Here is a 26,536-nt window from a genome sequence, read left to right on the forward strand (position 1 = left end):
ATACGCCCGTAGCCTTTACTCTACCTTAAAACAACCAACATCAATTTCTTAACATATGTGTTGTCTACTTAGGCATTCATGATTAAAACGCCTGACGATAAATCTACATATCCTGTCGCACTACCACCTCGACGCGGCGTCGTACATGATCCACACGACACATCTGCTTTACGTCCCAAATCCCAGTACTCTAATGGGATTCCCATTCGCGACGAAACAAGTATTCTCCAACGCGCAGAACTTGGCCCGGGACGGAGACGAACAGAAAACATTTCACAGGCCTTTCAGATAACACCGGCTCGACCTGGTCGATGATCACCTGAGATGGAAGACACTGGCGCCGGAACTGGTTCGTTGACAGACACTTGCCTTAGAGCGTGCGCGCACCTTGTGGAACACATAGATTCCCACGTCCTTCGGGATCGTGTCCCTTGGCGTCTAGGAAAACAAATATGGCTGCTTGCACGTGCATATCGCAGAGAGATGACGGTTTGGAGAACGATGGCGAATGCATACGCGGACGCGTTGGACGATGATCCGGACTGGCCTGAAGGTTCTGGGCAACGGCCGCTGAGAATTTATCCCCTCACTCTACGTGCAAAGCACCCAAGCAAGGATCACTGCGCATATGTTACATTCGAAGATCTACGACTACACGGATCTTCTACTCCGTCTCGATATGTTGTCACCGTCACGCTTCGAAACGCGCAGGTGACATTGGCAGAGCTCGTCAGTCTTGCCTTCATGCCCAACCTTGCCGCTCTCGTTCTCAGTAACGTGGAATTCAAAGAGCGAGACTTGGATCTACGAACCATACGAGCACTAGAGGAAAAAGCATTGACGGAGAACGGATTCTCTACCTTACGGCTTCTTATTATGCAAGGATACAATGGGATCCCAGCTGATGCTCTGCGCCGTCTGGAGTCAATCGTCGCGCTCCAAGTCGTAGCTTTGGAGCCTATCTGCGAGTATGCTTATTCTAGCGACCAAGTCTATGGCCAGGAAGTCGGTTCGTCCTTCAGACTTACCAATGGCTCTCACCCAACGCACTCATCCTTAGCAAGAGCATTTAAAGGAACGGAGAGCCTGCATCGGAATATCGCAACCATGCTGAGCACATGCCTCGAGTCGAGGCCGCTCAAGCTTAAAGATACGGAGGGTTCTATAGTCATGAATGAGCGGGCACCAATACTCAGTCTGTTGTATAGTAGCATAGGAGTCAACGATGCTCGTATGCCACCGCCGGCCTCAAAAATGAACTGGTTCATTCGGGATGATCGTCGACTGACTTCACCGTCCAATGCGGTTGATGTTTCGAAAAGACTGCAAGATGGAGAGCTCGTCTCGCAGCACGGGCAGGGAAAGAGACGGAAGGTCAGAGCGAGTAAGACTGTAAATCTAGACGACATGCTCAGCGGCATGAGCTGATGGTTGCATGATCCCGAGTCCCCTCTATAGACCTCTGGACTACTATATGCATAGGGTATACATAGATAATAATTTCACCATGAGAATGACCTGGTTGACATTCACTTTCTTGATATCGTGACTAACTCGTTCTGACTAGCACTGTTTAATCCCTTGGCAAAGCACGTTCCCACTAACCTGGCACGTCATCTTCATTGGTGTCGCTAATTAATAATACCTTGCAGCAAAGCATTGACGACCAAACCACTGGCACGATTACCGAGAACGGCTCATAATACGACCGACAGTGCTTTGTCCTCATTGGGGCCGCATCTTGTCATTGGGCTCTATCAATCCGCTTGTGGGTGAAAGACACTGTTTATAATGGGCGCCGAAAGAGATATAGACGCGGACGACCAAGGCGTTAATCAGACTCTGAAAGACTTGTTTGCTGGAGCAACTGGTGGGATTGCGCAGGTTCTTCTGGGTGTGTATCCGCTTCTCTCCTCCATCATTCGCCTGTTCATGAACATCTTCCCCGATTCACGTGCTATCTATTGGTCTTGCTATGAATTCGAGCTGACATGATCAGGCCAGCCGTTCGGTATGATCTCGCATCAAGTTTGTGGAAGCACGTATATTCACATCTATAGATATCGTGAAAGTACGCCTGCAGACAACGACAACGTATAGCGGCGCACTCGATTGTGCGACAAAGATATGGTCGAACGAGGGTCCATTGGCCTTCTATAAAGGCACGCTCACACCGTTGATAGGCATAGGTGCTTGTGTAAGTGTTCTCGGTACCGGAGGAGACCTCACGAATGGATTCGCATCATCTAAACAAGACACCAGGTATCCGTGCAATTCGGAGGTTTCCATTGGGCACGCCGTGCATTCGAGCAACGGAACGTTGCGAGCGGTAAGGACGCCCAGCTATCATACGGCCAGTACTACCTCGCAGGTGCCTTTGCAGGCATTGCCAATTCGCCATTATCTGGACCTATTGAGCACGTGCGCATTCGTTTACAGACCCAACCCCATGGAGCTGGCAGACTGTATACCGGTCCGATCGACTGTGTCCGGAAGCTCTCCGCCCATCGCGGCATCTTCGCAGGCGTCTATCGCGGCGAGGCGGTGACGATCCTGCGTGAAGCGCAGGCATACGGAACCTGGTTTCTCACGTACGAGTATCTCATGAATGCGGACGCAAAGCGGAACGACATCAAACGGGAAGAAATCAGCACGCCAAAGATCGCCTTGTATGGCGGTCTAGCTGGGGAAATGCTCTGGTTATCTAGCTATCCATTCGATGTGGTGAAGAGCAAGATGCAGAGCGATGGCTTTGGCGAGAAGATGAGGTACCGCAGCATGAGAGACTGTTTCTCCCAGATCATGAAGACGGAAGGCCTGGGCGGGTTCTGGAAAGGCATAGGCCCGACGTTGCTGAGAGCGATGCCCGTGAGCGCTGGCACGTTTGCAGTGTAAGTGCGCTCATTCATCTCGGATTCCTGCCATCTAACAATTTCATCAGAGCGGAGTTTACTACGAGGTTGATCAACAGCTAGGCGCAGTAAGCATGGTGGTAAAATTGATTAAATGCATTTGCAGCTTGCTTGTAGCATTACGATAGTATATCATGATCTGCAGACATTAAGAAGTATCCTATCATTTCCAATGCAGGACGCAGTTCCAAAAAACTCGCGACTCCGCCTGCCGCCCTACAACAGGCCGCGCGCAACGATGGTACTATGCTTGGAGGACAGATAGATAGACTAGATAAATGATAGAGCAAGCAAATAACATGAGAGAACTTCACGGGCGCGTTTCCCTTGCAGTGGCACTGCACACAAAATCATTGAGCACGCGAAGCCAAATATAGTAAAGAAAGACACATGGCATTTTCCATATCGGTGAAATAAAAATCCCATGTGCATCGAATCCAGCAGGATGGAGAGACTGAGACATCGGATGCCTTAATTTTAAAAAAGGCGGGTCTATCGGTCTCGTGCACTGTGTAACATACTGTGTGTAAGAATAAAATACAGTTAGTGAGATTTCTTCCCGGTTTCAGTCAGGAGGTGCAGTATGTTGTGAAATATATTTTGGTTACATGCATTTTTCATGTGGAGTGCCACGATTTACAGAACTCATTTCTTGCCTTTTACCAGAAGTGACCTTGAGTCGGGCACCAAACTCCACTCCCTCAATCTTTGGAACACCCCAGGTTCGATCCTCGACCACTACATTTTGTATTTTCTATCCAGTGCTTCTACATACATCTTACGAGCATCAGAGGCTCATCTTTAATTATATTTTTACTATACACGCTATACGTATATTTTCACCTACTAAATATATTCAGATCGCTCATCAATATATTATTTTCTGTTTGATAATATACTTACAACCTTGAAGTGAACGTCGTGCTTGTCTGCCCCGCCAAGGGTCATCTGAAGCTCTAAAACCTTTCCCAAGGTACCGGGACGCAAATATATTCTTTCTGTTACAACGACACACGACCTCCGCCGCCCTTTAGAAACATGGCTTCTCCAGCTACGATGTAGGGCTGCTGCATCATCTGTGTTACTTGAGAATGCTAATTCGCACGGCAGAAGGGGCAAGGAAGCCCCAACTAACGCACGCGGCATTCCGTACGCACCGTTCGTCGACAAGGTCGAAGACTACGTGACGTCGCGCGCCGAGGTCGAAGGCACGCTGAAGAGCTTCCAGGAGATGATATCGTATGTCGCGCCAATCAATACCTTCATCCTTCCCTCCCGCTCTCCTACCTGATGACACTCGATTGCTGTCTCATCACATCACATCGTCAGACCCTAATCGGCCCACCCCCCAGTTAACCCCAAAGCCAGCAAATACCAATTCATGGAAGTAAACCAACAACGGCGCGCCTCAGGCCTCAAGGTCAAAATACCCGACATCCAAAAGACACTCGACGTCGTGCGCTTCCTCTCCTCGCGCGCCACCAAGAACATCACCGCCCCACTAGAAACAACCTTTGAGCTCAACGACACCCTCTTCGCAAAGGCCATCGTGCCGCCCACGGACGAGGTATATCTCTGGCTGGGCGCAAACGTCATGCTCGCGTATCCCATCCGCGAGGCGGAGGAGCTGCTGGCGGATAAGCTGCGGGTTGCAAAGGAGAGCTTGGCGAATTGTGATGAGGATCAGGATTTTCTCAGGGAGCAGATTACGGTGAGTACGCATGGGGAGATTCGTGTGTGTGTGCCTGGGACGGGACTGGGTGAATGAATGCTGATGTGGATATACTCTGGTACTACAGACCCTTGAAGTCGCGACAGCACGAGTGTACAACTGGGACGTCGCGCAACGGCGAAAGGAACGCAGCAGTGAGGCCGAGGGCGCCACGGGCGGCAAAGAAGGAGGAGACTCGAAGGGCTGAAGAATGAGAACACAAAGAAAATAAGAAGAGCGAGATCTGTCTTGAGATCACCTTTTCTGTGGTTTGGGCCAAATTGCGCTCCGAGATATATTTGGATGCCGCGAGAAGAGTGCCTCCCCCCCCCCGGCAAATAGGGGAAAATGAAGCGATGTGTAGACATGTATCCATTTAGCTCGGCAGATCCTGTGGACGAGAGACCCATCAGGGGCGTTGACAAGACTGAAGACTGCGAATGCGAATGAATGCTACTGACACACGCGGTGTGCGACAAATACTTAGCCCGTTGTTGAATATGAGCATCATATGAGCTATATCTGTTTATCGGTTATCGCGGGATTGAGAGTTGAACACAGTGATCGGTACACAAGAGTGAGAACATTACGAGTTTGATCATGTATTTCTGCTTTTAGCATGCAACTCTGCCCCCATAAGTCCGCACGTACTACGTTCAGCTATGAAACCCAGATTTCTCCAACAGTCTTATTCCTTTCGAGTACTTCTAGCATACTAATGAAACATATGTTACGGTAAAAGTTGTTTTTTAACATTCCAGTCAGCGTCTTTTCTCGAACTTCTGGTTATTTGGTGTAGCTATATAGGATTGTAGTCTTAATTCATTCCCTCAATGAAGGCTCTACATTGTTTATCTATGAATGTTTACCACTTACTGTATATCATAGCATTCTCACTAAAGTCTTGTGGCGTTTCTACGCAGTGTACCCAAACAACCCTGCGGAGTCTTAGTTTACAGTTCTAGTGTGTATTATACAGGTACTGAAGAAGTACCAAAAGCGCTGTATACACAACGTGCTGCTACTAGTACATATGTATAATTGACCTATAGAAGTACAATAGTTTGGGGATAAGACTGTCGTAACTCAGGTGAGTATACCTAATTTTGCTGTCTCCTGCTCTGCCTCGGAACAGGATCATCATCCATCATGTTATCACTAAGGGTCCACATTTGGCATCCTTTATCCCGTTTGCTCCACGGATTTCCCCGTCAGGGGCAGTTGCAGGCCGGCCGCTGGTGCAAAGGTATACTCATTTCTCTTAGCAGCCTCGAGTCGTGCCTGCCGTCCAGATTCAGCTGCTCGGCCCAACACACCCGCAATGACTTGAACACAACGTAAACTGGAAATGGATTAGCAAGGTATGAATCAAGCTCATGAATGTCTACTGACCTGTCATCGTTTGCAGGGATCGGATAGGTGACCTTTGTAGGATCTGCATTTGTGTCGATGATTCCGATAGTTGGGATGGGCTCCATAGCGCACTCGTGGAGGAGCACTGCATTCTCTATTGGGTTGAGGCACACAACGAGATCAGGCTTCAAGACAGCCCGCTCCGACGTGAGGTCGTCGAAACCTGGTACTTCTTGATCGTGCTCATCCACAACTTTTATTTCACAATGGCCTAGAAGCTGTTGTCCATTGGTGATACTTCCAGGTATCCATCGCTCGAAAATATGGCAGCCCCCCGCGAGTTCGGCAGCTTTGACCACGCATCGCTCTTGTCCACCTCTTGTCCCAACGAATAGAATCAGACCACCACGGCGAGCGGTCTCTTCTACAACCCTGGCTGCTCGCCTAAGATGTGCGACAATGACATCTAACGATATTATATGTACACCTTGTCGGATTCCGAATATGTAGCGCGAATTCATGGGATTCCAATTGGACGTTGAGTGACCGATATGGGCCTCCGAGGCGAGTAGAAGCTCGAGCGTGACATCAGAAAGTCGTGGCGGATTCGAGATGAGCGTATGGGGTTGGTAGTGAGGAGCTTGGGTCGCGCCGATTTTCGAGAATTCCTGTTCTACAACGTCTTAGCATGGTAGAAGTTCTAGGCATGATGGCCATGAAGGACTGACTTGTTCTTAAATAATTATCAAACTGTTGTCGTACTAGAGCGTGTTGAGCGTCGTTGAAAAGGGCCGCGTCGGCAGTCGATGGAGGTAACGGGCGATCCAGGTGGCTATTTGCTTCCAGCTCCAATGCCTTGACACGAGTGTGGGACTCGGTGAGAAGGCTCTGCAGCTCTTCCGTGGTATGTTGGACAGGCTCAGTAGTCTCTGCTACGATTGTACTTTGAGCTCTCCAGTTTGTTCGAGTAGACCTCGCGTCTGGCAGCGCCCTCCGACCTGCATCTCGACTGATTAGACCAATACTCTTAAATGAATGGGATTCGCAAGCATACCCGCTCGTAACAAACATCGCCGCAGTATCATTGCGCTGTGTGCGTTGTGGTGCGTTTTTAGGCCGGTCAAGACGATATCTAAGAATCGATGTTATTTTCGGTGGTTAGTAATTGTAAAAAATGTCACGGTCCAAGCCTAAGCCCAAGATCGGCAGCAACCCGAAGACATGGGATTACAGCGAATCCCCTTCCCCACTGCAAACCGGGGCCTCAGATCACCTCCATAGCTCTAAACAACCAGCAGCATTCACTGCGTATGCTCAACATCGAGTTCTGGACAATACTGCGCCTACATTCTCCTCCCCCTCTCGCCCTCCCGACGTGTCCTAATGTCATCGTTGCATGACGCAAATCGACCGGTCGACTCCTCGAGGACAGCTAGAACGAGCTCGTCTGCCCACAACGCCGCCGATACCATTACTGTGCGAATGTACGGCCCCCTGTGCCCACGGTAACCTGATCTCCGTACACGTTCAATCGTCGCGGAGATTCGGTGGACCATGGCCAACATGAATGACTATTTCCAACGTCAGTACTCGACCGACGCAAGGGCCAACATGATGGAGATGATGGAGTCGGATGGGTCTAGCCAGCAAGGCATGGGCGTGCCGCAGAATCTGAACGATATTGTGGAGAATAATTCGAATAATATCAGGAGAAGGAGTATGCCGGTTCACTACGCCAGTAATCAAGCACGCATGAACGACCCAGCAATGAGGAGGATATCCATGATGGACTATAATACTTCTTCGCCTACCTCCCTGGAAGGCTTTCAATTCGATCCGCAGTTACCTCTAGATGAAATGATGCGCAACACTTCATTCCCTGAGACATCGACAAATCCTCAACTCCGAAGGCAGACTTCAACAAACGCCTTGGTAAATGGGCCTACGTTTTCGGGCCAGGGCTCCCCTTACACATCGATGGCCATGGGTGGATCCACGTACGCATCGCCCATACATGCAAACACAAACCTGGATATGGAAATCGCAAACACTTTTGGACCCACAAGTCTGTCGATGGCCATGGATATGACGGATCCTTCACTGAACAATCTCATGAATGGAGACGCTAATTCCATGATGTTTGGTACAGATCAGTTTGGATCTCCTGTACTAAATTCACCCATGGCTCCAGACTTTTCGTCTCTCCAAGCAAATCCCCAACAACGCCCACCACCGAGTGTTCCAACCTTGCGAAGCCAACCAAGTCAAGACGGAAAGTCACCATATCCAAAGTCGGAAGCCCAGAGCAGCGCAACGCCAGATTTCCGTGCATCACGACTCGGCAGCCAGGAACAGAGTACGCGTCACAATTCAACCCAAGGTAGTCTCTCGGCGTCAAACCAAGGCTCTTCCAGCAATGTACCACAGGTCGCGCAATTCCGGAACGATACCTCTTCGACCCATCAGAACAATACCGCAACCAGTCAGATCATCAAGGTTCCCTGGACTGCGCCTGAAGGTATGATACATCGTGAGATTTGGATTGCATTCATGCTCATATCAGATTAGGGGGCTATCCTTCCACAATGGGCAATGCGCGACCCCACATGGAGTCACAATATAAGAACGCATATTCCTCAACGGGATTTGACATGTTAGGTGTCTTGGTATGTTGTTGACGTCTTTCGATTCGTTGGCACAATATGTATTGACCGCCGTCTGCAGATGCGAGTTGCAACACGACCGAATCCCGAAATCAACATCGGCTCCGTCGATCTTTCCTGTGCCTTTGTGGTCTGCGATGCTGAACAAGATGACAACCCAATCGTGTACTGCTCCGATAACTTTGAGCGCTTAACGGGCTACAATAAGCACGAAATCCTCGGACGAAATTGTCGCTTCCTGCAGTCACCTGACGGCCGAGTCGAGCCTGGGATCAAGCGAAAGTATGTTGATGACGACTCTGTCCTGTACTTGAAGAACATGATCACGACAAGGAAGGAAGCCCAAATCAGTCTCATAAACTATCGTCGAGGTGGACAGCCCTTTATGAACTTGCTGACTATGATCCCCATCACATGGGACGGAAATAGTACGAAATTCTTCGTAGGTTTTCAGGTCGACCTTGTAGAGCAGCCTAGTTCAGTGACGAATAAGAATCCGGGTATGCGAGCTTCGAATTTTGATTCCTCTATGAAGATAGCTGACCTGCTTAGATGGCACATACAAAATCAACTATCAGCGGGGGCTGACCATGCCGAGATACATCGCCCCTGACCAAAGATCACAGTTGGACTTAGGCCAAACGATCACACGCGACGAAGTCTCGAATGTTCTGAGTACCTTTGGAACGCAAGGCGATTCCGAGTTTGCTAAACGGATTTGGGATAAGATTCTTCTCGAAAATACTGATGACGTGGTACACGTGCTGTCTCTGAAAGGCCTATTTCTCTACCTGTCTCCGTCCAGTCGAAAGATTCTAGAGTACGAAGCGAATGAGCTGGTTGGGACAGCACTATCTTCTGTCTGTCATCCGAGTGACATCGTACCCGTTACCAGAGAGTTGAAAGACACCTCGAGTGGGGTCTCGGTCAATGTTGTATTCCGGATACGACGAAAACATAGCGGCTACATGTGGTTCGAAGGCCACGGATCGCTTCATACCGAACAAGGTAAAGGTCGGAAATGCATCATTCTCGTTGGACGTGAGCGGCCAGTCTATACTCTGAGCAAGAGCGATATAATGGAATCCGGAGGGATCGGCGATAACGAGTTGTGGACGAAGATGTCAACTTCTGGAATGTTCTTGTTTGTGTCTTCAAATGTTAGACAACTCCTTGACCGCCAGCCAGAAGAGCTTGTTGGAACGAGTATTCAGCTTCTGATGCGCGGGGATTCGAAGAAAGAGTTTGGCCGTATTCTTTCCATCGTCCGGACGGGAAAAAAGGCATCGGTCAAGCACGAAATGATGAATAAGCGGGGACAGATTCTCCAGGCATTCACGACTGTATACCCGGGTGACGCTATTGAAGGACAGAAACCGACGTTTCTAGTAGCCCAGACTCGTATGCTCAAGTTTTCCCGGGGAAGCACGCAACGTCAATTACTATTAGCTAAAGTGGATGCGACATCCCACCATTCTGGATCCTATGCTCTTGGTACAAGCCAAGGCACAGGTAATGATACACCTGCATCGGGTGTATCTGCGAGCCAATTTATTGCCACGAACGAGTCAGCCGCGACACATGCTGGTAAGGACGGCCTCAAACTAGGACATCAAGACGCCAAATTAGCATCCGACGAGAATGTCTTTGATGAGCTGAAGACGACGCGAAGTACAAGTTGGCAGTACGAGCTCAGGCAGATGGAGAAGCGTAACAGACTACTGGCTGAAGAAGTACAGAGCTTACTGGCAGCTAAGAAGAAGCGTAAGAGGAGAAAGGGCGCAGGGCAACTGAAGAAAGATTGCGCAAACTGCCATACGAGAGTGACGCCGGAATGGCGGCGCGGACCCAGTGGCAATCGTGATTTGTGCAATAGCTGCGGTTTGCGGTGGGCAAAACAAGTGAGTTTTGATGGAAGCAGATTGTCAAAGATTGCAGCTAACGATGCCACCTTACAGAACGGTCGGGTTTCACCTCGAACTTCATCTCAACACTCTGCATCAGCCCAAAGCGACAAAGGCAGCAAAGGCAGCAAGACCAGCGCATCTCCGCGTGGCCATATCATTGGCAAGCCAGATTCGCAGACGTCGCCAAAGCAAGTGAGTGCTGACAATCACAATGCTAAGGTTGCTAGGATGGAGGTGGCAGCCTCCCAAGGCCTATCTGGCGGCGTGCCTCCGAAGATTGACGAGGGTGTCGAGCCAGAGTGATGATAGACGGAATGACAACCATCTATGGCTATTTATTCAACATCTTCTGTAATTTGTTAGGGCTCCGGCTTGGTCGCAACGATACCCATCGTATTCTGGATAGAGGAGTAGGTCTGGTGTGCAGAAGCTTTATTGAGTACTGACCACTCTGGTGTATTCCCGTTAATGTAAATTCAGTATTGGGCGATTTGGCGTTGCATTTGGCGTTTCTGTGGGATCGTCTAGCGCAATTTCTGGGACGTGTCTGGTTAGATTTGTACGTATGGTGGTGTGATGATAGCATCGGACGACCTCAGGTTCCGCTGAGCGGCGAAGGATTGATGAGATGAGCGACGCATATATTGTTTTGTTGTAGGTACGCGAGTACATGCGAAAGGCACACATCTGCTTGACACAAAACATACAGAGTACACAAAGTGCACAAATGCAAAGAAGAAACAGTCGACATGGTGGAGGCGTCGTGGGTTTCTGCATAGGTAATTTTAGAGACTCGAGATATCGTAGCTCAGCTAGCGAGCACGGACCCCCATTGCGGGAATCCAACGGTGTGGCGCCAGGGGGCAGAAACCTACTGCTATCGAGCGCCAGGAGAGAGAGTGAAGCTCGCTCGGGCACTATTCTGAGCCCTGGGTCCCCAGCCGCGGCTTGGGTAGAGATTCATTGGCCAATTGTCAGTTGGGGTTCTATCAGGTTTTTTGATGCCTTCATGGGCTCGTTCAGTACTTTTACTTCGGCCTCGCTGCTCATGAGAGAATGAATGGGACTGTCCTGTTGCTTGCGCATGAAACACCAATTCTTCCCTGCCACTTTCCACCCCTGCTTTTTATAGCATTGCCTAAATCCTTCTGAGCCTTTCCGGGTCGACACGCGGCCCCAATACGAAACAATCGCTTGCGAGTAGCAAAACACACTGACTGCTGGACGTGTCGTCTCTTGTCGCGCGACACGCTTTCCTTACAAGTCCGAGCACAAGAAGAGCGAGCACAGCTGGAGAATGGACGAGGACAGCAGGATTTCCATAACGATATGTGGCGACGGAGGATGCGGTGCGTGAAGCAGGCATGGACCAACAATCTATGGGGCTTGAAGACTGACTTGCGCAGGCAAATCTTCAATCACACTGCGGCTGGTGAGGAGTGAATGGACACATGAGTAAGTGCATCCACTCACCAAGATCCAGTATGCCAAGCTGACATGATTAATCGCGCAGATATGACCCTACGATCGGTATGCTCTTCGACCTTTTGCATCCATGTACAACCAGTCACGGCATTGTTTTCCAGCAACGCACAAAGCTCCAAGGGACACCTACCGAAGCTGACACTATCTAGAGGACTCATACTCGGTAACTCGAGTTATTGATGGAAAGACATATCACCTCAATATCACCGATACTGCTGGCCAAGAAGAATACCGTGGTTTGTGGGCCACGTCGAATCTCAAGAGCGATGCATTCCTTCTCGTCTACGACATCACCAGTCCCATGTCCCTAGACGGCCTACAATACTTCACAGACATGCTTGAGATAGAAACCGAGCATCGTCTAGATACCGACGGAGTACCGCCTGTGAAGATCGTTACCGGAAACAAATGTGATTTGCAGACGGCGAGACAGATTCGAAGTCAACAGGGTCTTGAGTGGGCCAGAGCTCGGAAATGTGGGTTCATGGAGACCAGCGCGAGGGAGATGGTCAATATTGAGGAAACCTTCGCTCGTACGTGGCTCACGCCAGGCGACCAACGTGATATCCTGAAGGAATGCTGACTTCAGAATGTAGTTCTTGTACGGCGGGTGGTTGAGTCTCGGAAAATCCATGCGATGGGAGGCGCCGCAGCATTTGCAAAGACACAGCCTATAGCGCCAACCTCGGAGAAGAAGCATCTACCAGATATCGAGCAGGTGCATAGAGAAGCCAGACCGAGTCTTTGGAGACGTGTGAAGTGCTGGTGACGGCACATTGGCGTACGGATCAACGCGAGTGCGAGAAAAAAAAGTTATAGAGCGTATGTCACACTTGGGCCTCAAGAGCGCAGAGTACCTTTGGTTTGGAATCCTATTTTGTCATTTGTATACATATAGCTAGGCAACTTTCCTTTTGCTAGGCGCTTGAGCGAGTCTGGACAGGCACATCCCATTTGTTTAAGGGCCATTTTGTCTTATTTATTCCCATCCTGTAACCTGTTGCCCGTTGTTTGGCTTCTGCATACAGCGATTTGGTTGTTCCAGATGAGTGTACGATAGGAAAAGGACACTAAAAAGCACGGTCATAGGCAATATTTCAATACTGGAATGCGAACGAAACGTATCTTGTTATCCCTGTGTACAAATATCCATTCACTACACTAGAGGCGTGCATTGACTTACCCCTCCCGTGAGTTGTGTGGCGTTCAAACTTCAGCCCTAAGAATGCTTACAGTATGCTTGCCCCACTCCGATCTAAATCATGCAGGTAGAGTGGGTTTCGTTGCCTACCCACAGTCTTCCTCTTCCTCACAATTATTCGAGCGTTATATCCCATCAAGCAAAGAAACATATATACGATACACCCACTATGCTCTCCCAAACGTGCGCGCTCTAGAGGCCTCGCCTCGCTGGTTCAAACACCATGCGCGCCGCTTTGCTCTCCCCGCAGTATGCCCTTCATTCACCAAAACGCAAACGCGCTGACAGCACGAATGATTCCGATACAAAGCCCTCCACTCACTTCATCCCCCGGCTCAATATACCGGCAGTGTCCGAAGATGCAAGAACGCCTCCTGACAGCCCAAGGGACCGTGTGGCACAGGAATTGTCGGGCTTACGACTGAAGGAGATGGACGAGGGTGTCAGGATCATAGACTTTGGAGTTGGACACGCTGGATCGGGAAACATCATGGACCCGGCAAGCAAAAGAATAAAGATTGATGAGAACGTGGCCCACCCCGGCGGTTGTGGTCGATCCGAGAATGGAGATACGCAGATGCTTGAGATACCCGAGACACCGCAGACGTCGTTTGGCAGCACGGTGTCCCGCAATGCTGCAATACCAGAAACGCCTCAGATATCCGTGACTACGGAGCTCTACGAGGCTATGGGGCACCACAAAGGCTCACCGCCGCCGAGTCATCCTCAAGATGACAGATTGAATCCAATTCCTATACCACCATCCAACACCCCACCTCCGAAGCAACGCTCACCCTCACCCGTCCCTGTCCTGAATTTCTTCTGGCGGGACTCTGAGATCACCGGCCATCTTGGTGAGGACCCGGAAGATGATGGCGTGGGGATCAACGGCGTGGGCTTCAGGCCAACCCCACAGATCGCACAAGCAAGGACAATAAAGAGACGACAGCAAGTCAATGACTGGAAAGCCCGTGAGGCACGAGAGGCTCGGCAGCGACGAAGCGAAAGGAGGCGAGGGGAAATAACAAGGGCCAAATCCGAGACTGGCGGGCAACGGAGGGTGGTACGGTTTGCCTAGAGTGGCACCGGTTATGTCTTTGATGAATTCTACGACTGAGTTGGCTATGGCGCACTTGGCGTTCCAGAACGGAGCGTTGGATAACTTATGGTCGACTTTCTCTTATCGGGATTATTAGGCGTTCGTTATTCTTGATTTATCACCCTGTTGTGGGTCAAACACCTCACGCTCCGAAGCGAACTAGGCATTCCTCGTGTTGCATGCATATGCTGATATCAAGCTGGCGGAATGGCACAGTTGGGACTAAACCTTTCAGCATATCGGGCTTGTGCTCAATAGATGCCAGCATTCAGCGAATTTAGAATTGCGCTTGTTATACCTACAAGCGTAAAGTGCACTCTCTTACAGCCCTTTTGTGTGGTGTCGTCGCCCCACTCAAACGTGTCACAATTCCGTTACTGTGCCAACGTCCGCATTGGGTACAACCACAACATCTCAAACTTGGATAGACTATTGCCAACGAGTGAAGAGAATCGGTTTATTGCTATACGTACAGAATGGCACGTCTACGGAAGGTTATTGAATGCTCGAGCGATAGCGACGATTCGCTCCCAGACTTGCACACCTTGTTAGCAGTCACGCGGATAAAACCCCAGGCTAAGAACTCGCCGAGTCAGACGAGCTCAACTTCAAACACACATCAGCAACAGAAATCGCCTCAGAAGCTTTGCATTTCCTCTACTTCGTCACTTTCCGAAGATTTTTCAGCATTAAAAGTCAAGGTACCGTCAAAACTGGAGCAACGGAAGGTCAGTCCTAAGGATGGACAAGTTTCAACTGTTCATAGTCCGAGGAAACAGCGTGCGTTGAAGCCATTGAATCATGATCATACACTGCTCAATCGATTGTCTCCCGTCGAGCTGGCCTCGAAGAAGGAAAAGGAGGTATCAACATCCAGAGGAAGCCAGGTTAGGAAAATCAGAAAGGAAGCCATTTTACAGAGCTCAGCAAAGAAACCAGAAAGCAGAGCTTGTAAAAGCGATCCCAAAGAAATCTCTGTTGTCGAAGAACCTGTGAAGGATGTAGGTTCAGACTCGGACTCGGATGCTCCAGTCAGAAGACGAGCAAGGAATAGTCCTGTCAAAGTCGGAACAAGAGAGCCGCCCAAGGAGCATGACGATACCCCGGACGATTTTGAGTTTGAGCAAACTGAAGTAGAGGTGGAGGAAACTATTATGTGTGGGTCTGATATGGATGAAGACAGTTTCATTGTACACACAGACTCTTCAGAGGATGAATGTGAGGACCGAAAAGTCGTGGAACGACCGCTTTTCAGGCCGGCAAAGTCGAACAAAAAGTCCTTGAAAGATATTTCAATCAAGGATGAGCTGCCAGCCAGGTCATTATATCAACCGCCTGCTTCGATAAGATCCACTGTTCGACCAGGAAGCTCGTCAGACAATAATGCGGGTGCCATTCTTACATTGTAGGCCCAAGTAGATGAACGTCTCTATGTCATCGCTAATTGGCATATAGTTCTCCACCCAGGACTCGATCTCCACGTAAAGCACCACCACAAGAACCACCTACGACTCCACCCTCTCACTCTCCTGTCCGGAGGCTTGTATCGCCCAAGAAACAGCGACCACGGATACCGACACCTCCTCACGGTAGTCCCAGCGTGGAAGGTTTCTGGGACCCTCAATTAGTCAATGAATGGCATGACAAGTACTCTCCGCAGAAGCCTCTAGTGTCTCCTCACAAGAGCCTCAAGCATCGATTTGGCACGAACGCAACTTCCTCGTCTCCGGATCTCATTGAACCACCGTCTCCAACTTCATCCCCACGCAAAAGAAGCCCCCAGAAGAAAACCCTAGCTGACTCTCGCAAAGAATTCGAGTCCCGCAAAACCGAATTAGCAAAATCATTCGTAGAAGAACTCGACCACAAGATCACCCAAGACCGACTACGAGAGCTTACCGCCTCTGCTGGTGGCATCAAGATAATATGGTCCACCAAACTAGCCACCACCGCCGGCCGCGCAAACTGGCGCCGCGAAGTCTTCCGCATCCGCGGGCCCTCAACCACTTCCACAAACGGAACAACTACTTGCTCAACCCTAACCACCAAAACCCTACACCACGCCTCTATCGAGCTCTCCACCAAAGTCATCGACTGCAACACACGCCTGTACAACGTCCTCGCCCACGAATTCTGCCACCTTGCAAACTTCATGATCTCCCAGGTCACCGCCCGGCCGCATGGCGCAGAATTCAAGGCCTGGGCCTCCAAAGTCTCGTCAGCATTCTCACACCTCGATGTCGTCGTCACAACAAAACACACATACGAGATCGCGTACAAGTACATCTGGGCCTGCGTCGGCTGCGCAACAGAGTACAAGCGGCACAGCAAGAGCGTGGATCCGGAGCGACATGCCTGCAGCGTGTGTAAGGGCCGTCTAGTGCAGATCCAGCCCGTGCCGAGAGCAGGGAAGGGCCCCGGTGGTGAGCGCGGCATCAGCGAGTATCAGCGGTTCGTCAAGGATCACTTTAAGACGGTGCAGGGTGAGTGTAAGGGGCTGAGCCATGGGGTGGTTATGGAGAGGCTAGGGAGGATGTATAGGGAGCAGAAGAAGAAGGAGGGGGAAGAGGATGGTCGGCGAGGGGTGGGGAGGGAGAAGGATGATGAACTGGAGAAGGTCTTGGGTGGGTTGTCGTTGGGATGAGATGCGGGTTTTTGGGTTGCATTTGGGTGGTGTACCTCTTTTTCTGGCTCGCTTTGGCGTGGGTAGAATTGCATTGCGAGGAGTTGTGTGAGGAAATGATGCAGGGCTGAGATAATTTCACGGATCGTATCTTCACCTGATGTGCCATGGATAGATATCTAAGCTGTGGATTAAAGCATTGCCGGGCTTTCCCTCGTGGCTCCGTTCCTCAATCCCAGGAGAATAATACATTCAGGCATCTCAATTGTGCAGTTAAAGTCACGAAACGAATAGCTCTGTGAGCAGTAAATACGCGTGGATCGGGTGAAAAGTGAATCTATCCCAGTATGCGGCATTTATGTGATTGTATCGAGATACCGATGTGTATGTAGGGAGATATCTATATTTCGACATGACTGACATTGAAAATGGTAGAGGTGCTATACATATACTACACATGTGTCAATAGCTACCATATCTAAATACCAGTAACATGTACTGCTGAGCGATATACACACAGACTGAATGACTGTAACGATGGGATATCTCCGAGAACAACGGCAAAGTGTGTCATGAATATACAAGATCAAGACATTAGGTCCACTCAGTCAACGATCCCACCACCCTCCGCCCTGACTCCCCATCTACCCACCTCCCTCATCGCATCTTCGCCTCCCTCGGCCAGCATTGGATCCTCCAGTGCCTTGCTGATGAGCTTCCATCCATCTCGTCCCCCGCCCCAGCGCAGCACATCCTGCTTCAGTTTCTCGCCCGCCGCACGATCGATCGCGCCGCCATCCTGGCCCGCATTAAACACAACCTTCCAGACGCGCCCCGCAATAGCACGATCAAACAGATACGAATAGTACGTCGCGCCGTAACCAAAAAGATGGCCGAAGAAGCCCTGCCAAGCGGTGCCCGCGGGCTCAGAGACGCTGCATTGGGCATAGACGTCATGGTAGGTGCGCGTGCTGTTGAAGCCCGGCAGCATGGGCAAGCTAGAGTGATAAGCCTGGTCGAGGCAGGACAGCAGGATCTGGGCCTCTGTTTCGGCGCCGCCCATGCGAGTGTCGAGACGCATGCGTTCCTCGAGGGCGGGCATGGGCAGCGGGGCGTCGGTGTCCCAGTGGCGGGCGAAGAGGCCGAGGACGGCGGGATCGGCGGCGAAATGCTCCATGAGGACGGAGGGCAGCTCGGCGAAGTCTGTGGCGCAGCGTGTGCCGGCGACGTTCTGGAGCTGGGTGCGGCCGAGCATGGAGTGGACGGCGTGGCCCATTTCGTGGAAGAGGGTTTGGACTTCGCGGAAGGTGAGCAGGGTTGGGCGGTCGCGGGTGGAGGAGTAGGTGGTGGAGCGGGCAAAGTCGCAGATGAGGGCGATTGTGGGGAGTTGGTAGAGGTCTCCGTCGTCGGGGTTAATGTTGGAGGCCATGCCGTCTGTTGCGGCATCTTTGGGCGAGGAGAAGGGATGCGGGATGCGAGAGGCATCTTCGATTTCGGACCCGGATATCTTTCGTGAGCAGCGGAGGGTGAAGTGGGCTGGATTGGGGCTTTTGCCTGGACGTGAGAACAGGTCGCAGTAGACCACGGCGATATGCCCGGCTTTCTCGTCAATCACATCGAGTCTCCGAACGTCGTCGTTCCAGGTCTCCCCGGGTCTGGTCTCGCGCGGCACAAGTCGAATTCCATACAAGCGGTTGAATAGACGTGAGAGACCTTGCATGACTGTGCCAAGCGAAAAGTATGCGGACAAGAAGTCTGGCGACTTTATCTTGGTATGCATGGATGAAAGGAGGCGTGATGTGTAGTAGTCACGGTCCCAAGCATTGAGGTTTCCGGGGAAGTTGTTGCTATGCGCGTCCGATTTCTTGAACTCTCGAATTTCGTCAAGCTCATCCAACACCTTTGCATGATTGTCGGTCGTCAGCGCCTGCAAAAACTGATTGACAGCTTCGGGCGTTTTCGCCATCTTGTCGGAAAGTGATAGATGAGCAAAACTCTCGTAGCCAGACAACTTTGCGAGCTCAGCTCTGGCTTTCAGGAGCTGTTCCAGACGTGCTATGTTATCGGCGGACGACGTCCTGCTTGCCATGTAGATCTCCCTGCGTACGTCTGGATCCTCGACCTGCCGCAAGGCCAGCGAAGCCTCCATACCGTTCATCTTCATGACCAGAGTCCCCCATTTTGTTAATCGGCGGGCGACCTGCGGATCGAGTCCTTTCATTTCGCTACTCTGGAAGGTAAGAAACTCCTTCTCAGGCGCCAGGTTGTTCACAAAGTCCGTGCCAACATTTACGATCTCGTTGGACAAGTCAACGAAACGCTGTCGTGTCGCCTGGGGTAGATTGATTGCGGACTTTGAGAAGTCTCGGATCAGGATGTTGGCCGTGACCTGTTCCTCCTCATTCCACGAATCCCACACTTCAGGTATGCTTGCAGCTCTTTTCAGTTGGTCATTCAAGGCGGTCGTAGTATTCAGCTCATTCATATACTGGAACATGAGTCCGTATGCTCTGGTCGCCGCAATCTGTGTCTTCTGGTCGGGATGTGTTGCGCGAACGAAGTCCGCCAGGTCGATGACACGACATAGTAGATCGGATAGGCGATCGAGGTCTCTTGTTATTGGTTTGAATTCTTCTATACTGTTTGCGCGCACCACTCTGTCTATGATCGGGGCGCACTTTTGCAAGGTGACCTCGACGAACTGTTGAAAGCCTTCCGGCCGAGTAAGGTACTTGTTCTGGAGGAGGCCTGCCGACTTCCCGCGCTTAGAGCTCTGGGAGAACTCCCTCCAAAATGCATGCGAGTCGAAGATCTGCCGAAGGTTACGGTCGTCGCTGTTCGTTTCGTGGGGGACATGGCTCGGGAGTGAGAAGGCTGTAGGAGGCGGTGATGTGGCGATGGCGGATGTCGCGGCGGCGCTGTTGTGCCTCTGTTGCTGACACTGGCGACGGAGACATCGAGAACAGGTCCATGATGGTCTCACGAATCGCTTTAGCATAGCGAGTTAGGGTGGTAGTATGTACATGAACGGACAAAGCAGAAAGCAAAAGATGATGGGCGGATCCCTCGAGATGAATGGTGCAAATCAGGGTCCAAACAAACCCTGGAAGCAAATAGATGCACCCGCTTTTATTTAAAACGCCGACGAACTTCTATACTATTTGATAGTATTAAGAGGGCACATGTCTGGCTTTGAGGGAGTCCTATGTTTTCTATGTCTTATAAGGGTAATTATATATTCGTTGTAGCAGGCATTTCTGCTCAGGAGGCTGCTGGAGCGGCGGGCGGAGTAGTATAAGAATGGCCAGGAATGGATGAATGGACTATAGATGTATATATCTTCCTTCAATGTCATGATACCGCACGTACAACCAATGTTCATACTTAAACACAGCATCCCTGAGCAAACAATTCACTCTGATCAGGCTTCAACTGCCAAGCAGAAAGTCGCCCGGACGCGTTCCCGAGTGCCAAGCTAATTAATTACAGCTCGTGCACTCTTCCCGTCGATCCATCCATCTTCTACCACGCGAGTGAATACCTATACTTGTCTCCAATTCCTTCAACATTGCCCTATATCAGCGCGACGCTTCTGCGGGATTCTTTTCCACCTCTATACACCAAACGGTGCCCTTCTCACTTCCACCTCTCCCTTCATCCCGATGTCTTGATACGCCTGGAATCCTACTCCCTTCGAGCACATAACCTCGAACCATACCACACCACCCTTAACGCTTGTCCGGCGCGGCATCCGCTCCTCGATCAGCAGCGATGCTACGACTAAGACGTTACCGAGTCTTCCTTTTCTTCGCCATAATCACCATCTTTGCGTTCTACAAGTTCAGCGGCTCCTCACAGTGGCAGCAGTCGTCTTTAGATCCGGCGCCTCTCCCAAACAAGCCAAAGCCCCACGTCGAAGACGTCGAAGAACAAACAGTTGAGGTTGATCAATTGCCTAAGCCTGTTCTAAATGAAGTCGTAAAAGAGACCAAGAAGTTGGATGTGCATGTGCCCGCCGCTGAGACACCCCAAGGTCCCCTGGTAACACCACCACCTGTTGCGCCGGTTGAGAAGCCTGCGCAAACTTCTGCAGCCAAGAAGCCATTGCTACCAGACGAAGATAGGCCTGTAGAACAACCAAAAGTTCCGGATCAAGGCCCTATACCAGGCAATCTCCCTCACGCTGTCGCCGCCGGAGACGCTGAACCTGAAACAGTCCCACCGGTGTACTGGAGCAAGCAGAAGGAACACTTCCCTCTCAAGACCGAATCCATTGTTCAACTACCAACGGCGAAGCCCATAGCTGTCCCGAAGATCCAATATGCTTTCAAGAAGGAATCAGCGGACCAGAAAACCACCCGCGAGGCCCGACTCGATGTGGTCAAAAAAGAATTCTTATGGGCCTGGAAAGGTTACAAAGAGCATGCTTGGCTTCACGATGAGTTGAAGCCTGTGACTGGCGAATCAAAGGATCCATTTGCTGGCTGGGGGGCCACCCTTGTAGACTCTCTCGATACCCTCTGGATCATGGGCTTGACAACAGAATTTGAGGATGCTTTAGAAGGCGTCAAGAAGATTGATTTCAGAACAACGACACGGGATGACATTCCAGTTTTCGAGACAACTATCCGCTACCTCGGCGGATTGCTCGCAGCATACGACGTAAGCGAGGGGAAGTATAAGATCCTTCTAGACAAGGCTGTAGAATTGGCCGAGGTCTTGATGGGAATATTTGATACCCCAAACCGTATGCCGGTGCTATACTACCATTGGCGACCGTAAGCACCCTATCAGATTCAAATCTAAAAACAGTGCTGACATCTCCATAGCATGTTCGCGAGCCAGGCTCATCGTGCAAGCACAAACTCTGTCTTAGCAGAGATCGGCTCACTGTCGATGGAATTTACACGCCTTGCTCAGATCACAAAGGAACCGAAGTACTACGACGCGGTTGCAAGGATCACTAACGAGCTCGAGAAGTCCCAGAACAACACCAGACTACCTGGAATGTGGCCCACGTATCTAGATGCCAGTGGCTGTAAGAAATATGATGCTCAACATGTTTCATTGGCTACAGCTGAAAAGCCCGAGACCGACAAGCTCCAGAATCAACAAGCACCGGTCGACACAACTGTCTCGTTGGCGGATAAGACTCTGACAAAAGAGGATGAAAAGATGATCCCTGATGATCAGAAGATGGTCCCATTCAAGAGACCACCTCCTGCCGAGTCCACAGCAAAAGCAACAGATGATGATATGTCTTCTGCGCCCCAGGCAGGCAATGATGGGCGTATTCAAGGGTTCGATGGTGAGAAAGTTGATGAGACCAGCCTACAAAGGCCCAAACCCCAACAGCATCCGGGCCCCCCCAAGGACAAGAACCCAAACACTCCTCAGGCTGGTAAAGCTAGCCAGATACTTGGCATGAACGGCGAGAAGGTGGACGAAACTAGCTTAGGGAGATTATCGAAGCCCGGAGATGTCAAGCCAAATACAATGTCTCGGGAAGATGACGTACCGGAAGCTAAACTCGAGAAGAACCCAATCGCTGCGGGGGCCGATAAGTTTGGTAAGATTCTTGGTATGGATGGGCCTGACGAGGACGGTACCAGCCTCGGGACGCTTAAAAATGATCCACGACTTCCGGTACAAGAGAAGCCACTGCGTGTTCAAGACTGGGACGAGGATCGGAAGAAGGACAATACATTGAAGCCGCTGTCACCTGGTCAGCCTGGCAAAGTTGCAGGTTGGAATGAGAGAGAAGAGGAAATTTCTGGTCTACGCAAGCGACAGCTTGATCTTGAAGACCAGCCGACATTCGAAGATCTGATTGATGGAGTGGATAGCTCCACATCACCTCCTCCGGTGACAGGCTCAACTCTGGAGGCAAATGACAAGGAGGCGCCCGATTGTATACCCCAGGGGCTTGTACCAACAGTCTCAAATGGTAGAAATACCTTCACCCTGGGTGGCATGTCTGATTCTACTTACGAATATCTTCCCAAGGTACGTCGAAACATGAAGTCAGCGGGTTATGTACTGACAGACGCAGCAATATTTGTTACTTGGCGGTGTCGTAGACCAGTACAAGAATATGTACGAGCTGGCTATGAAAGCCATTCGAAAGTATCTCATTTTTCGCCCTATGTTACCCCACGGAGTCGACGTACTCATGTCTGGCGCTTTTGGCATCTCAGGCAGGACAGGCGACGTCGATGTCGATGATGGCGAATTAGATCCGGAGGGCGCCCATCTGACATGCTTCGTCGGCGGCATGATCGGCATGGGCGCCAAAATATTCGGGATAGAACCCGATCTGAAGCTTGCTGAAAAGCTGACAGAAGGTTGCGTCTGGGCCTACAACAGCACTGCTTCAGGCATTATGCCAGAGTCATTCCGCGCAATACCGTGTGACGATCCCAAAGATTGTACGTGGAATCAGACACAGTATTATCTCGAACTCGATCCATACGCCGAATTGCGTCGGATATCGTACCTCAAAGACGTGGAGCAATATAATATTCAAATGGCAGAAGCGACCGCCAAAGCTTCAGCTGCTGTTATCTCCAAGCAAGAGGCCGTAGCTCAACCGACACCTGCACCCGAGGTTGAAGCCGCTCCCGCACTGGCTGATCCAGCATTTCCTGCTGACCCAGTGACTCCTCCCAGTCCAAAGTCTTTGGACACGCCTAATACGCTCAAGAAGCGTCAATTGGATCTTGACCGTGACGAGCCTGAGATGTCGGATGAGGCTAAGACTGAGCAAGCCAATAGCGAAGCTGATCCGTTTGCTCGGGAGTTCAAACTTCTTACGCAATACATCACGAAGCCTCAAGTTCCTTTGACTCACGAAGAGCGCGTTATGCAAATACTCGAAAAGGAAGGTACTCCACTTGGCATGAAGACCGTCAACGGGCGATCCTATATCCTTCGGTACGTCTCATGTGATGTCTTATGATGTAGCCTGATACTGACATCTCACTAGCCCAGAGGCCATCGAATCTGTATGGTACATGTACCGCATCACGGGCAACGAGCACTGGCGCGAAGTCGGCTGGAACATGTTCGAGTCTATCATAAAGCACACACGATCAGATTTCGGACACAGTGCCATACACGACATTCTGCAGAATGAAACGACTCAGACAGACAGCATGGAGAGTTTCTGGCTCGCAGAGACATTGAAGTACTTCTATTTGTTGTATTCTGAAGAAAGCCTGATTAGTCTGGATGAGTGGGTGTTGAATACGGAAGCCCATCCATTCAAGAGACCGTTGCCAGAAAATGTGGCAGCTTCGTAAGGTTAGGGAAAGCCAAAGTGTAATGCATTTTTGGGCGTTTGGGTTGTATATCTGGGCATATGCTCTTATGGAAGCAGAAATAGGTAGATCTTGTACGCGCACATACTGTCAGACACGCGTATTCCACCTGTTCTGTTGGAAATGTTCGACATCTGATGTAGGACCTTCTGTCTCTCCTTCCTCTGTTGATCATCCATACTGCAGATGCATGAGAAATTAACAGACATTTATTCATCAACTAGTCAACATCAACCCTTACGTGAAGATAAAGCTATACAGTGTTGGGAACAAACTACCAAGACCAGGATGGATACATGGATTTCATATATCACCTCCGGAGCAAATGGGACGTATATCAAGGCTAAAGCGTCGGGCAATATGAACAGCCTATCAGCATGTGCGCGTTCAGTCCATCAGAAATGACCTCTACTGCCAGGAGATGAAGCACACTCAGGGGCTGAGAGGCCGCCAGTAATCTCCCGATAGTGATTGGGGGTATTGCTTACTACGTGCATGAGGCTCCTCACTCAACTTACATCCGTCAAAGACTATCTGGACGTCCTCTTTCTCATGCAAGATTCTGCCCCAAGCACATCAATAGTCCGATATATGAATACATTCTCAAGATCTTCACTTTCGGCCATACTGACTAGAAAGCAAGCAGTTGCACTGATGGATGAGGTGTACGGGGGTTGAGGACATTTCATCTGACGTTCCCAGACGGTCGAGCATTCATTTTTTTTTGAAAGATGCTTTCCGTCTCGTTGCTGCGACGAACAACTACCTTCAGCTTTCATCACCGCCGGCGAATTGCGGCTTCTAAGCTTCAAAGTCCTCGTAGATGCCGTAGGCGCCACAGAGTCCATCCCACCCCGAAGAATAGACCACCCAGATGCCCGGCGTGCGCTGTTCTACTAGACTCATCGTTTATGAAAAATAGATCCCAAGTCGCAAAACCTACTGCGGCCACTTGGATAGGAATGGGTACGGCCCAGATAATCAGCTTCTCGTAAGGTGCCAGAACTGCTGCAGCACCCCCGAGTCCCATGACGAGTCCACTCGCGCCACATGTTATGATCTCTAATCCTTCATTTCGCGACTCCTTGACACTGGCCCCAATCAGAGCACCGACGCTGCTCGATAATGCCGATCCAAATGCAATCGTTGCAACGTTCCACACTTTTAGACCAGGAGCTCTTGCGAGTATCGTCCCGAAAGCATACATGCCCATCATGTTACTAAGGATGTGAAAAGTGTCACCATGAACAAACGCGCTGGTCAGGAGCGTCCACCAACGACCCTCTTGCCAATTCTTTACGCTGAGGTACAAGTGCTTCACCTTAGCGCTCCAGACTCTTGCGGCGGTCCTCTTAGCATTCTCTGTGTCCCCCCCAACGTCAGCAGAACCACGTCTGTAGTTATCAATCGCGATAGAAAGGGGCGGCTCAAGCATATAGACAGCTACATTCAGACCGATCAAGCCGTAAGTGAGATTCCGGATCCTTTTGTAGTCCGCTTTCGGTAGTGAACGTGCTCCCCGATTCATAGCATACTTGACCTCGGCTTCTATAGCCTCCCAGTTTGTTTTGGGCAGGCCAAGTCTCGCTCGCGCAGCTTTCCTTGCTTTTGTACGGCGTTGGTGAGTGAGGGCGGCTTGAGTATCGTAGCGAAGGACAGGCATTGTGGGTCGACGTTGTGAGCGCTGTGTGTAAGTACGCGAAGGAGGCGAAGGCGTGAATTTAGCCGTCCGAAAGGGACATGAGCATAGTGTGGTAGATACTCGACTGCATTGTCGCTCTATACGTAAGAGAGCAGAGAGCCTGATGGACGCCATTGTGTGGGCTTGAGGTCGACGCAAAGGTCAACTCATCTAGATAGACACGCTGAAAGCTCGGAGGTACGGAGTACAGTCACAGAGTGTAAGGTGCATATGACGGGCTGCGAAAGTCCGACGCCAAGTCGAGTATCATTGTTGTTGTCTCTTCCATCGCTTCTAATCAGGCAACAATTTATTTCTGCCTAAGGTTCACGGTCTCGCTCGACCTCCATCCGCAACCCCAAGTCTGCCAATGCACACAACCTGAGCTCGTGTGTTCAAACGCCTTCTCCCATAACAAGCCCTTCCCCTCTCCCAAAACATTCACACTTGCACTCACTCTTGATTACTGCCTAAGACCAAGCCGCATACACGCCATTGAAACCGTTGCTCCGTTGCCGCAACTCGAAACTCGAAACTCGAAACCGTTGGCGTCGAGCTATACTTCATCTCCTCTACAAAGCA

At 50.6% G+C, this 26,536-nt stretch overlaps 11 protein-coding genes across 11 annotated transcripts; 8 read left to right on the forward strand and 3 right to left on the reverse strand.

Moving 5' to 3' along the window:
* Window positions 1-324: 324 nt before the first annotated feature.
* EJ05DRAFT_483162 (uncharacterized protein) lies at window positions 325-1,428 on the forward strand (the record flags this gene model as incomplete). Its single annotated transcript, XM_033745230.1, has 1 exon — window positions 325-1,428. One exon carries the CDS (start codon window positions 325-327, stop codon window positions 1,426-1,428), a length of 1,104 nt encoding a protein of 367 aa, XP_033603153.1.
* A 116-nt stretch (window positions 1,429-1,544) lies between these two features.
* EJ05DRAFT_473328 (mitochondrial carrier) lies at window positions 1,545-3,228 on the forward strand. Its single transcript, XM_033743383.1, has 5 exons — window positions 1,545-1,894; window positions 2,000-2,011; window positions 2,061-2,197; window positions 2,263-2,891; window positions 2,942-3,228. Exons 1-5 carry the CDS (start codon window positions 1,792-1,794, stop codon window positions 2,973-2,975), a joined length of 915 nt encoding a protein of 304 aa, XP_033603154.1. The 5' UTR covers window positions 1,545-1,791; the 3' UTR covers window positions 2,976-3,228.
* Window positions 3,229-3,950: 722 nt separating this feature from the next.
* EJ05DRAFT_483164 (prefoldin subunit 3) lies at window positions 3,951-4,831 on the forward strand (the record flags this gene model as incomplete). Its single annotated transcript, XM_033745231.1, has 4 exons — window positions 3,951-3,970; window positions 4,023-4,151; window positions 4,281-4,623; window positions 4,712-4,831. The coding sequence occupies 4 exons, from the start codon at window positions 3,951-3,953 to the stop codon at window positions 4,829-4,831; spliced, it is 612 nt and encodes a 203-aa protein (XP_033603155.1).
* A 632-nt stretch (window positions 4,832-5,463) lies between these two features.
* EJ05DRAFT_448884 (ribosomal protein S2) lies at window positions 5,464-7,129 on the reverse strand. The gene is made up of 4 exons (XM_033742318.1): window positions 7,031-7,129; window positions 6,705-6,974; window positions 6,016-6,649; window positions 5,464-5,965 (listed from the first exon to the last, which is right to left on the reverse strand). The coding sequence occupies exons 1-4, from the start codon at window positions 7,059-7,061 to the stop codon at window positions 5,806-5,808; spliced, it is 1,095 nt and encodes a 364-aa protein (XP_033603156.1). The 5' UTR covers window positions 7,062-7,129; the 3' UTR covers window positions 5,464-5,805.
* Window positions 7,130-7,216: 87 nt separating this feature from the next.
* Window positions 7,217-11,249, forward strand: EJ05DRAFT_473331 (uncharacterized protein). Its single transcript, XM_033743384.1, has 5 exons — window positions 7,217-8,494; window positions 8,545-8,642; window positions 8,701-9,139; window positions 9,192-10,540; window positions 10,598-11,249. The coding sequence occupies exons 1-5, from the start codon at window positions 7,531-7,533 to the stop codon at window positions 10,847-10,849; spliced, it is 3,102 nt and encodes a 1,033-aa protein (XP_033603157.1). The 5' UTR covers window positions 7,217-7,530; the 3' UTR covers window positions 10,850-11,249.
* Window positions 11,250-11,461: 212 nt separating this feature from the next.
* EJ05DRAFT_448890 (ras-domain-containing protein) lies at window positions 11,462-13,158 on the forward strand. The gene is made up of 5 exons (XM_033742319.1): window positions 11,462-11,895; window positions 11,953-12,001; window positions 12,060-12,076; window positions 12,181-12,564; window positions 12,628-13,158. The coding sequence occupies exons 1-5, from the start codon at window positions 11,844-11,846 to the stop codon at window positions 12,798-12,800; spliced, it is 675 nt and encodes a 224-aa protein (XP_033603158.1). The 5' UTR covers window positions 11,462-11,843; the 3' UTR covers window positions 12,801-13,158.
* Window positions 13,159-13,321: 163 nt separating this feature from the next.
* Window positions 13,322-14,758, forward strand: EJ05DRAFT_240460 (uncharacterized protein). The gene has a single exon (XM_033740046.1). It carries the CDS (start codon window positions 13,456-13,458, stop codon window positions 14,308-14,310), a length of 855 nt encoding a protein of 284 aa, XP_033603159.1. The 5' UTR covers window positions 13,322-13,455; the 3' UTR covers window positions 14,311-14,758.
* A 1-nt stretch (window position 14,759) lies between these two features.
* EJ05DRAFT_240501 (uncharacterized protein) lies at window positions 14,760-17,262 on the forward strand. Its single transcript, XM_033740047.1, has 2 exons — window positions 14,760-15,736; window positions 15,787-17,262. The coding sequence occupies exons 1-2, from the start codon at window positions 14,808-14,810 to the stop codon at window positions 16,973-16,975; spliced, it is 2,118 nt and encodes a 705-aa protein (XP_033603160.1). The 5' UTR covers window positions 14,760-14,807; the 3' UTR covers window positions 16,976-17,262.
* An 11-nt stretch (window positions 17,263-17,273) lies between these two features.
* Window positions 17,274-20,023, reverse strand: EJ05DRAFT_448894 (mitochondrial intermediate peptidase). The gene has a single exon (XM_033742320.1). It carries the CDS (start codon window positions 19,950-19,952, stop codon window positions 17,559-17,561), a length of 2,394 nt encoding a protein of 797 aa, XP_033603161.1. The 5' UTR covers window positions 19,953-20,023; the 3' UTR covers window positions 17,274-17,558.
* A 702-nt stretch (window positions 20,024-20,725) lies between these two features.
* On the forward strand, window positions 20,726-24,255 carry EJ05DRAFT_497279 (seven-hairpin glycosidase; the record flags this gene model as incomplete). The annotated part of the gene is made up of 4 exons (XM_033746518.1): window positions 20,726-21,732; window positions 21,784-22,960; window positions 23,007-23,887; window positions 23,940-24,255. The coding sequence occupies 4 exons, from the start codon at window positions 20,726-20,728 to the stop codon at window positions 24,253-24,255; spliced, it is 3,381 nt and encodes a 1,126-aa protein (XP_033603162.1).
* Window positions 24,256-24,659: 404 nt separating this feature from the next.
* EJ05DRAFT_473336 (rhomboid-domain-containing protein) lies at window positions 24,660-26,219 on the reverse strand. Its single transcript, XM_033743385.1, has one exon. It carries the CDS (start codon window positions 26,087-26,089, stop codon window positions 25,082-25,084), a length of 1,008 nt encoding a protein of 335 aa, XP_033603163.1. The 5' UTR covers window positions 26,090-26,219; the 3' UTR covers window positions 24,660-25,081.
* Window positions 26,220-26,536: the final 317 nt, after the last annotated feature.

The sequence above is a fragment of the Pseudovirgaria hyperparasitica genome, assembly GCF_010093815.1.
Source record: "Pseudovirgaria hyperparasitica strain CBS 121739 unplaced genomic scaffold EJ05scaffold_3, whole genome shotgun sequence".
NCBI classification, from domain to species: Eukaryota; Fungi; Ascomycota; class Dothideomycetes; order Acrospermales; family Acrospermaceae; genus Pseudovirgaria; species Pseudovirgaria hyperparasitica.

Excerpts from the sequence above, each read along its gene's own strand:
- EJ05DRAFT_473328 (XM_033743383.1), top strand. The coding sequence starts at position 1,792 with ATGGGCGCCGAAAGAGATATAGACGCGGACGACCAAGGCGTTAATCAG. Across the intron at positions 2,198-2,262 it reads TGATAGGCATAGGTGCTTGT|GTATCCGTGCAATTCGGAGG; the intron begins GTAAGTGTTCTC and ends ACAAGACACCAG. Across the intron at positions 2,892-2,941 it reads AGCGCTGGCACGTTTGCAGT|AGCGGAGTTTACTACGAGGT; the intron begins GTAAGTGCGCTC and ends CAATTTCATCAG.
- EJ05DRAFT_448884 (XM_033742318.1), bottom strand. The coding sequence starts at position 7,061 with ATGATACTGCGGCGATGTTTGTTACGAGCGG. Across the intron at positions 6,975-7,030 it reads GCGATGTTTGTTACGAGCGG|GTCGGAGGGCGCTGCCAGAC; the intron begins GTATGCTTGCGA and ends GTCGAGATGCAG. Across the intron at positions 5,966-6,015 it reads ATCCCTGCAAACGATGACAG|TTTACGTTGTGTTCAAGTCA; the intron begins GTCAGTAGACAT and ends ATCCATTTCCAG.
- EJ05DRAFT_473331 (XM_033743384.1), top strand. The coding sequence starts at position 7,531 with ATGGCCAACATGAATGACTATTTCCAACGTCAGTACTCGACCGACGCA. Across the intron at positions 8,495-8,544 it reads TCCCTGGACTGCGCCTGAAG|GGGGCTATCCTTCCACAATG; the intron begins GTATGATACATC and ends ATATCAGATTAG. Across the intron at positions 10,541-10,597 it reads GTTTGCGGTGGGCAAAACAA|AACGGTCGGGTTTCACCTCG; the intron begins GTGAGTTTTGAT and ends GCCACCTTACAG.
- EJ05DRAFT_448890 (XM_033742319.1), top strand. The coding sequence starts at position 11,844 with ATGGACGAGGACAGCAGGATTTCCATAACGATATGTGGCGACGGAGGA. Across the intron at positions 11,896-11,952 it reads ATGTGGCGACGGAGGATGCG|GCAAATCTTCAATCACACTG; the intron begins GTGCGTGAAGCA and ends TGACTTGCGCAG. Across the intron at positions 12,565-12,627 it reads TATTGAGGAAACCTTCGCTC|TTCTTGTACGGCGGGTGGTT; the intron begins GTACGTGGCTCA and ends TTCAGAATGTAG.
- EJ05DRAFT_240460 (XM_033740046.1), top strand. The coding sequence starts at position 13,456 with ATGCGCGCCGCTTTGCTCTCCCCGCAGTATGCCCTTCATTCACCAAAA.
- EJ05DRAFT_240501 (XM_033740047.1), top strand. The coding sequence starts at position 14,808 with ATGGCACGTCTACGGAAGGTTATTGAATGCTCGAGCGATAGCGACGAT. Across the intron at positions 15,737-15,786 it reads GCGGGTGCCATTCTTACATT|TTCTCCACCCAGGACTCGAT; the intron begins GTAGGCCCAAGT and ends ATTGGCATATAG.
- EJ05DRAFT_448894 (XM_033742320.1), bottom strand. The coding sequence starts at position 19,952 with ATGCTAAAGCGATTCGTGAGACCATCATGGACCTGTTCTCGATGTCTC.
- EJ05DRAFT_473336 (XM_033743385.1), bottom strand. The coding sequence starts at position 26,089 with ATGGCGTCCATCAGGCTCTCTGCTCTCTTACGTATAGAGCGACAATGC.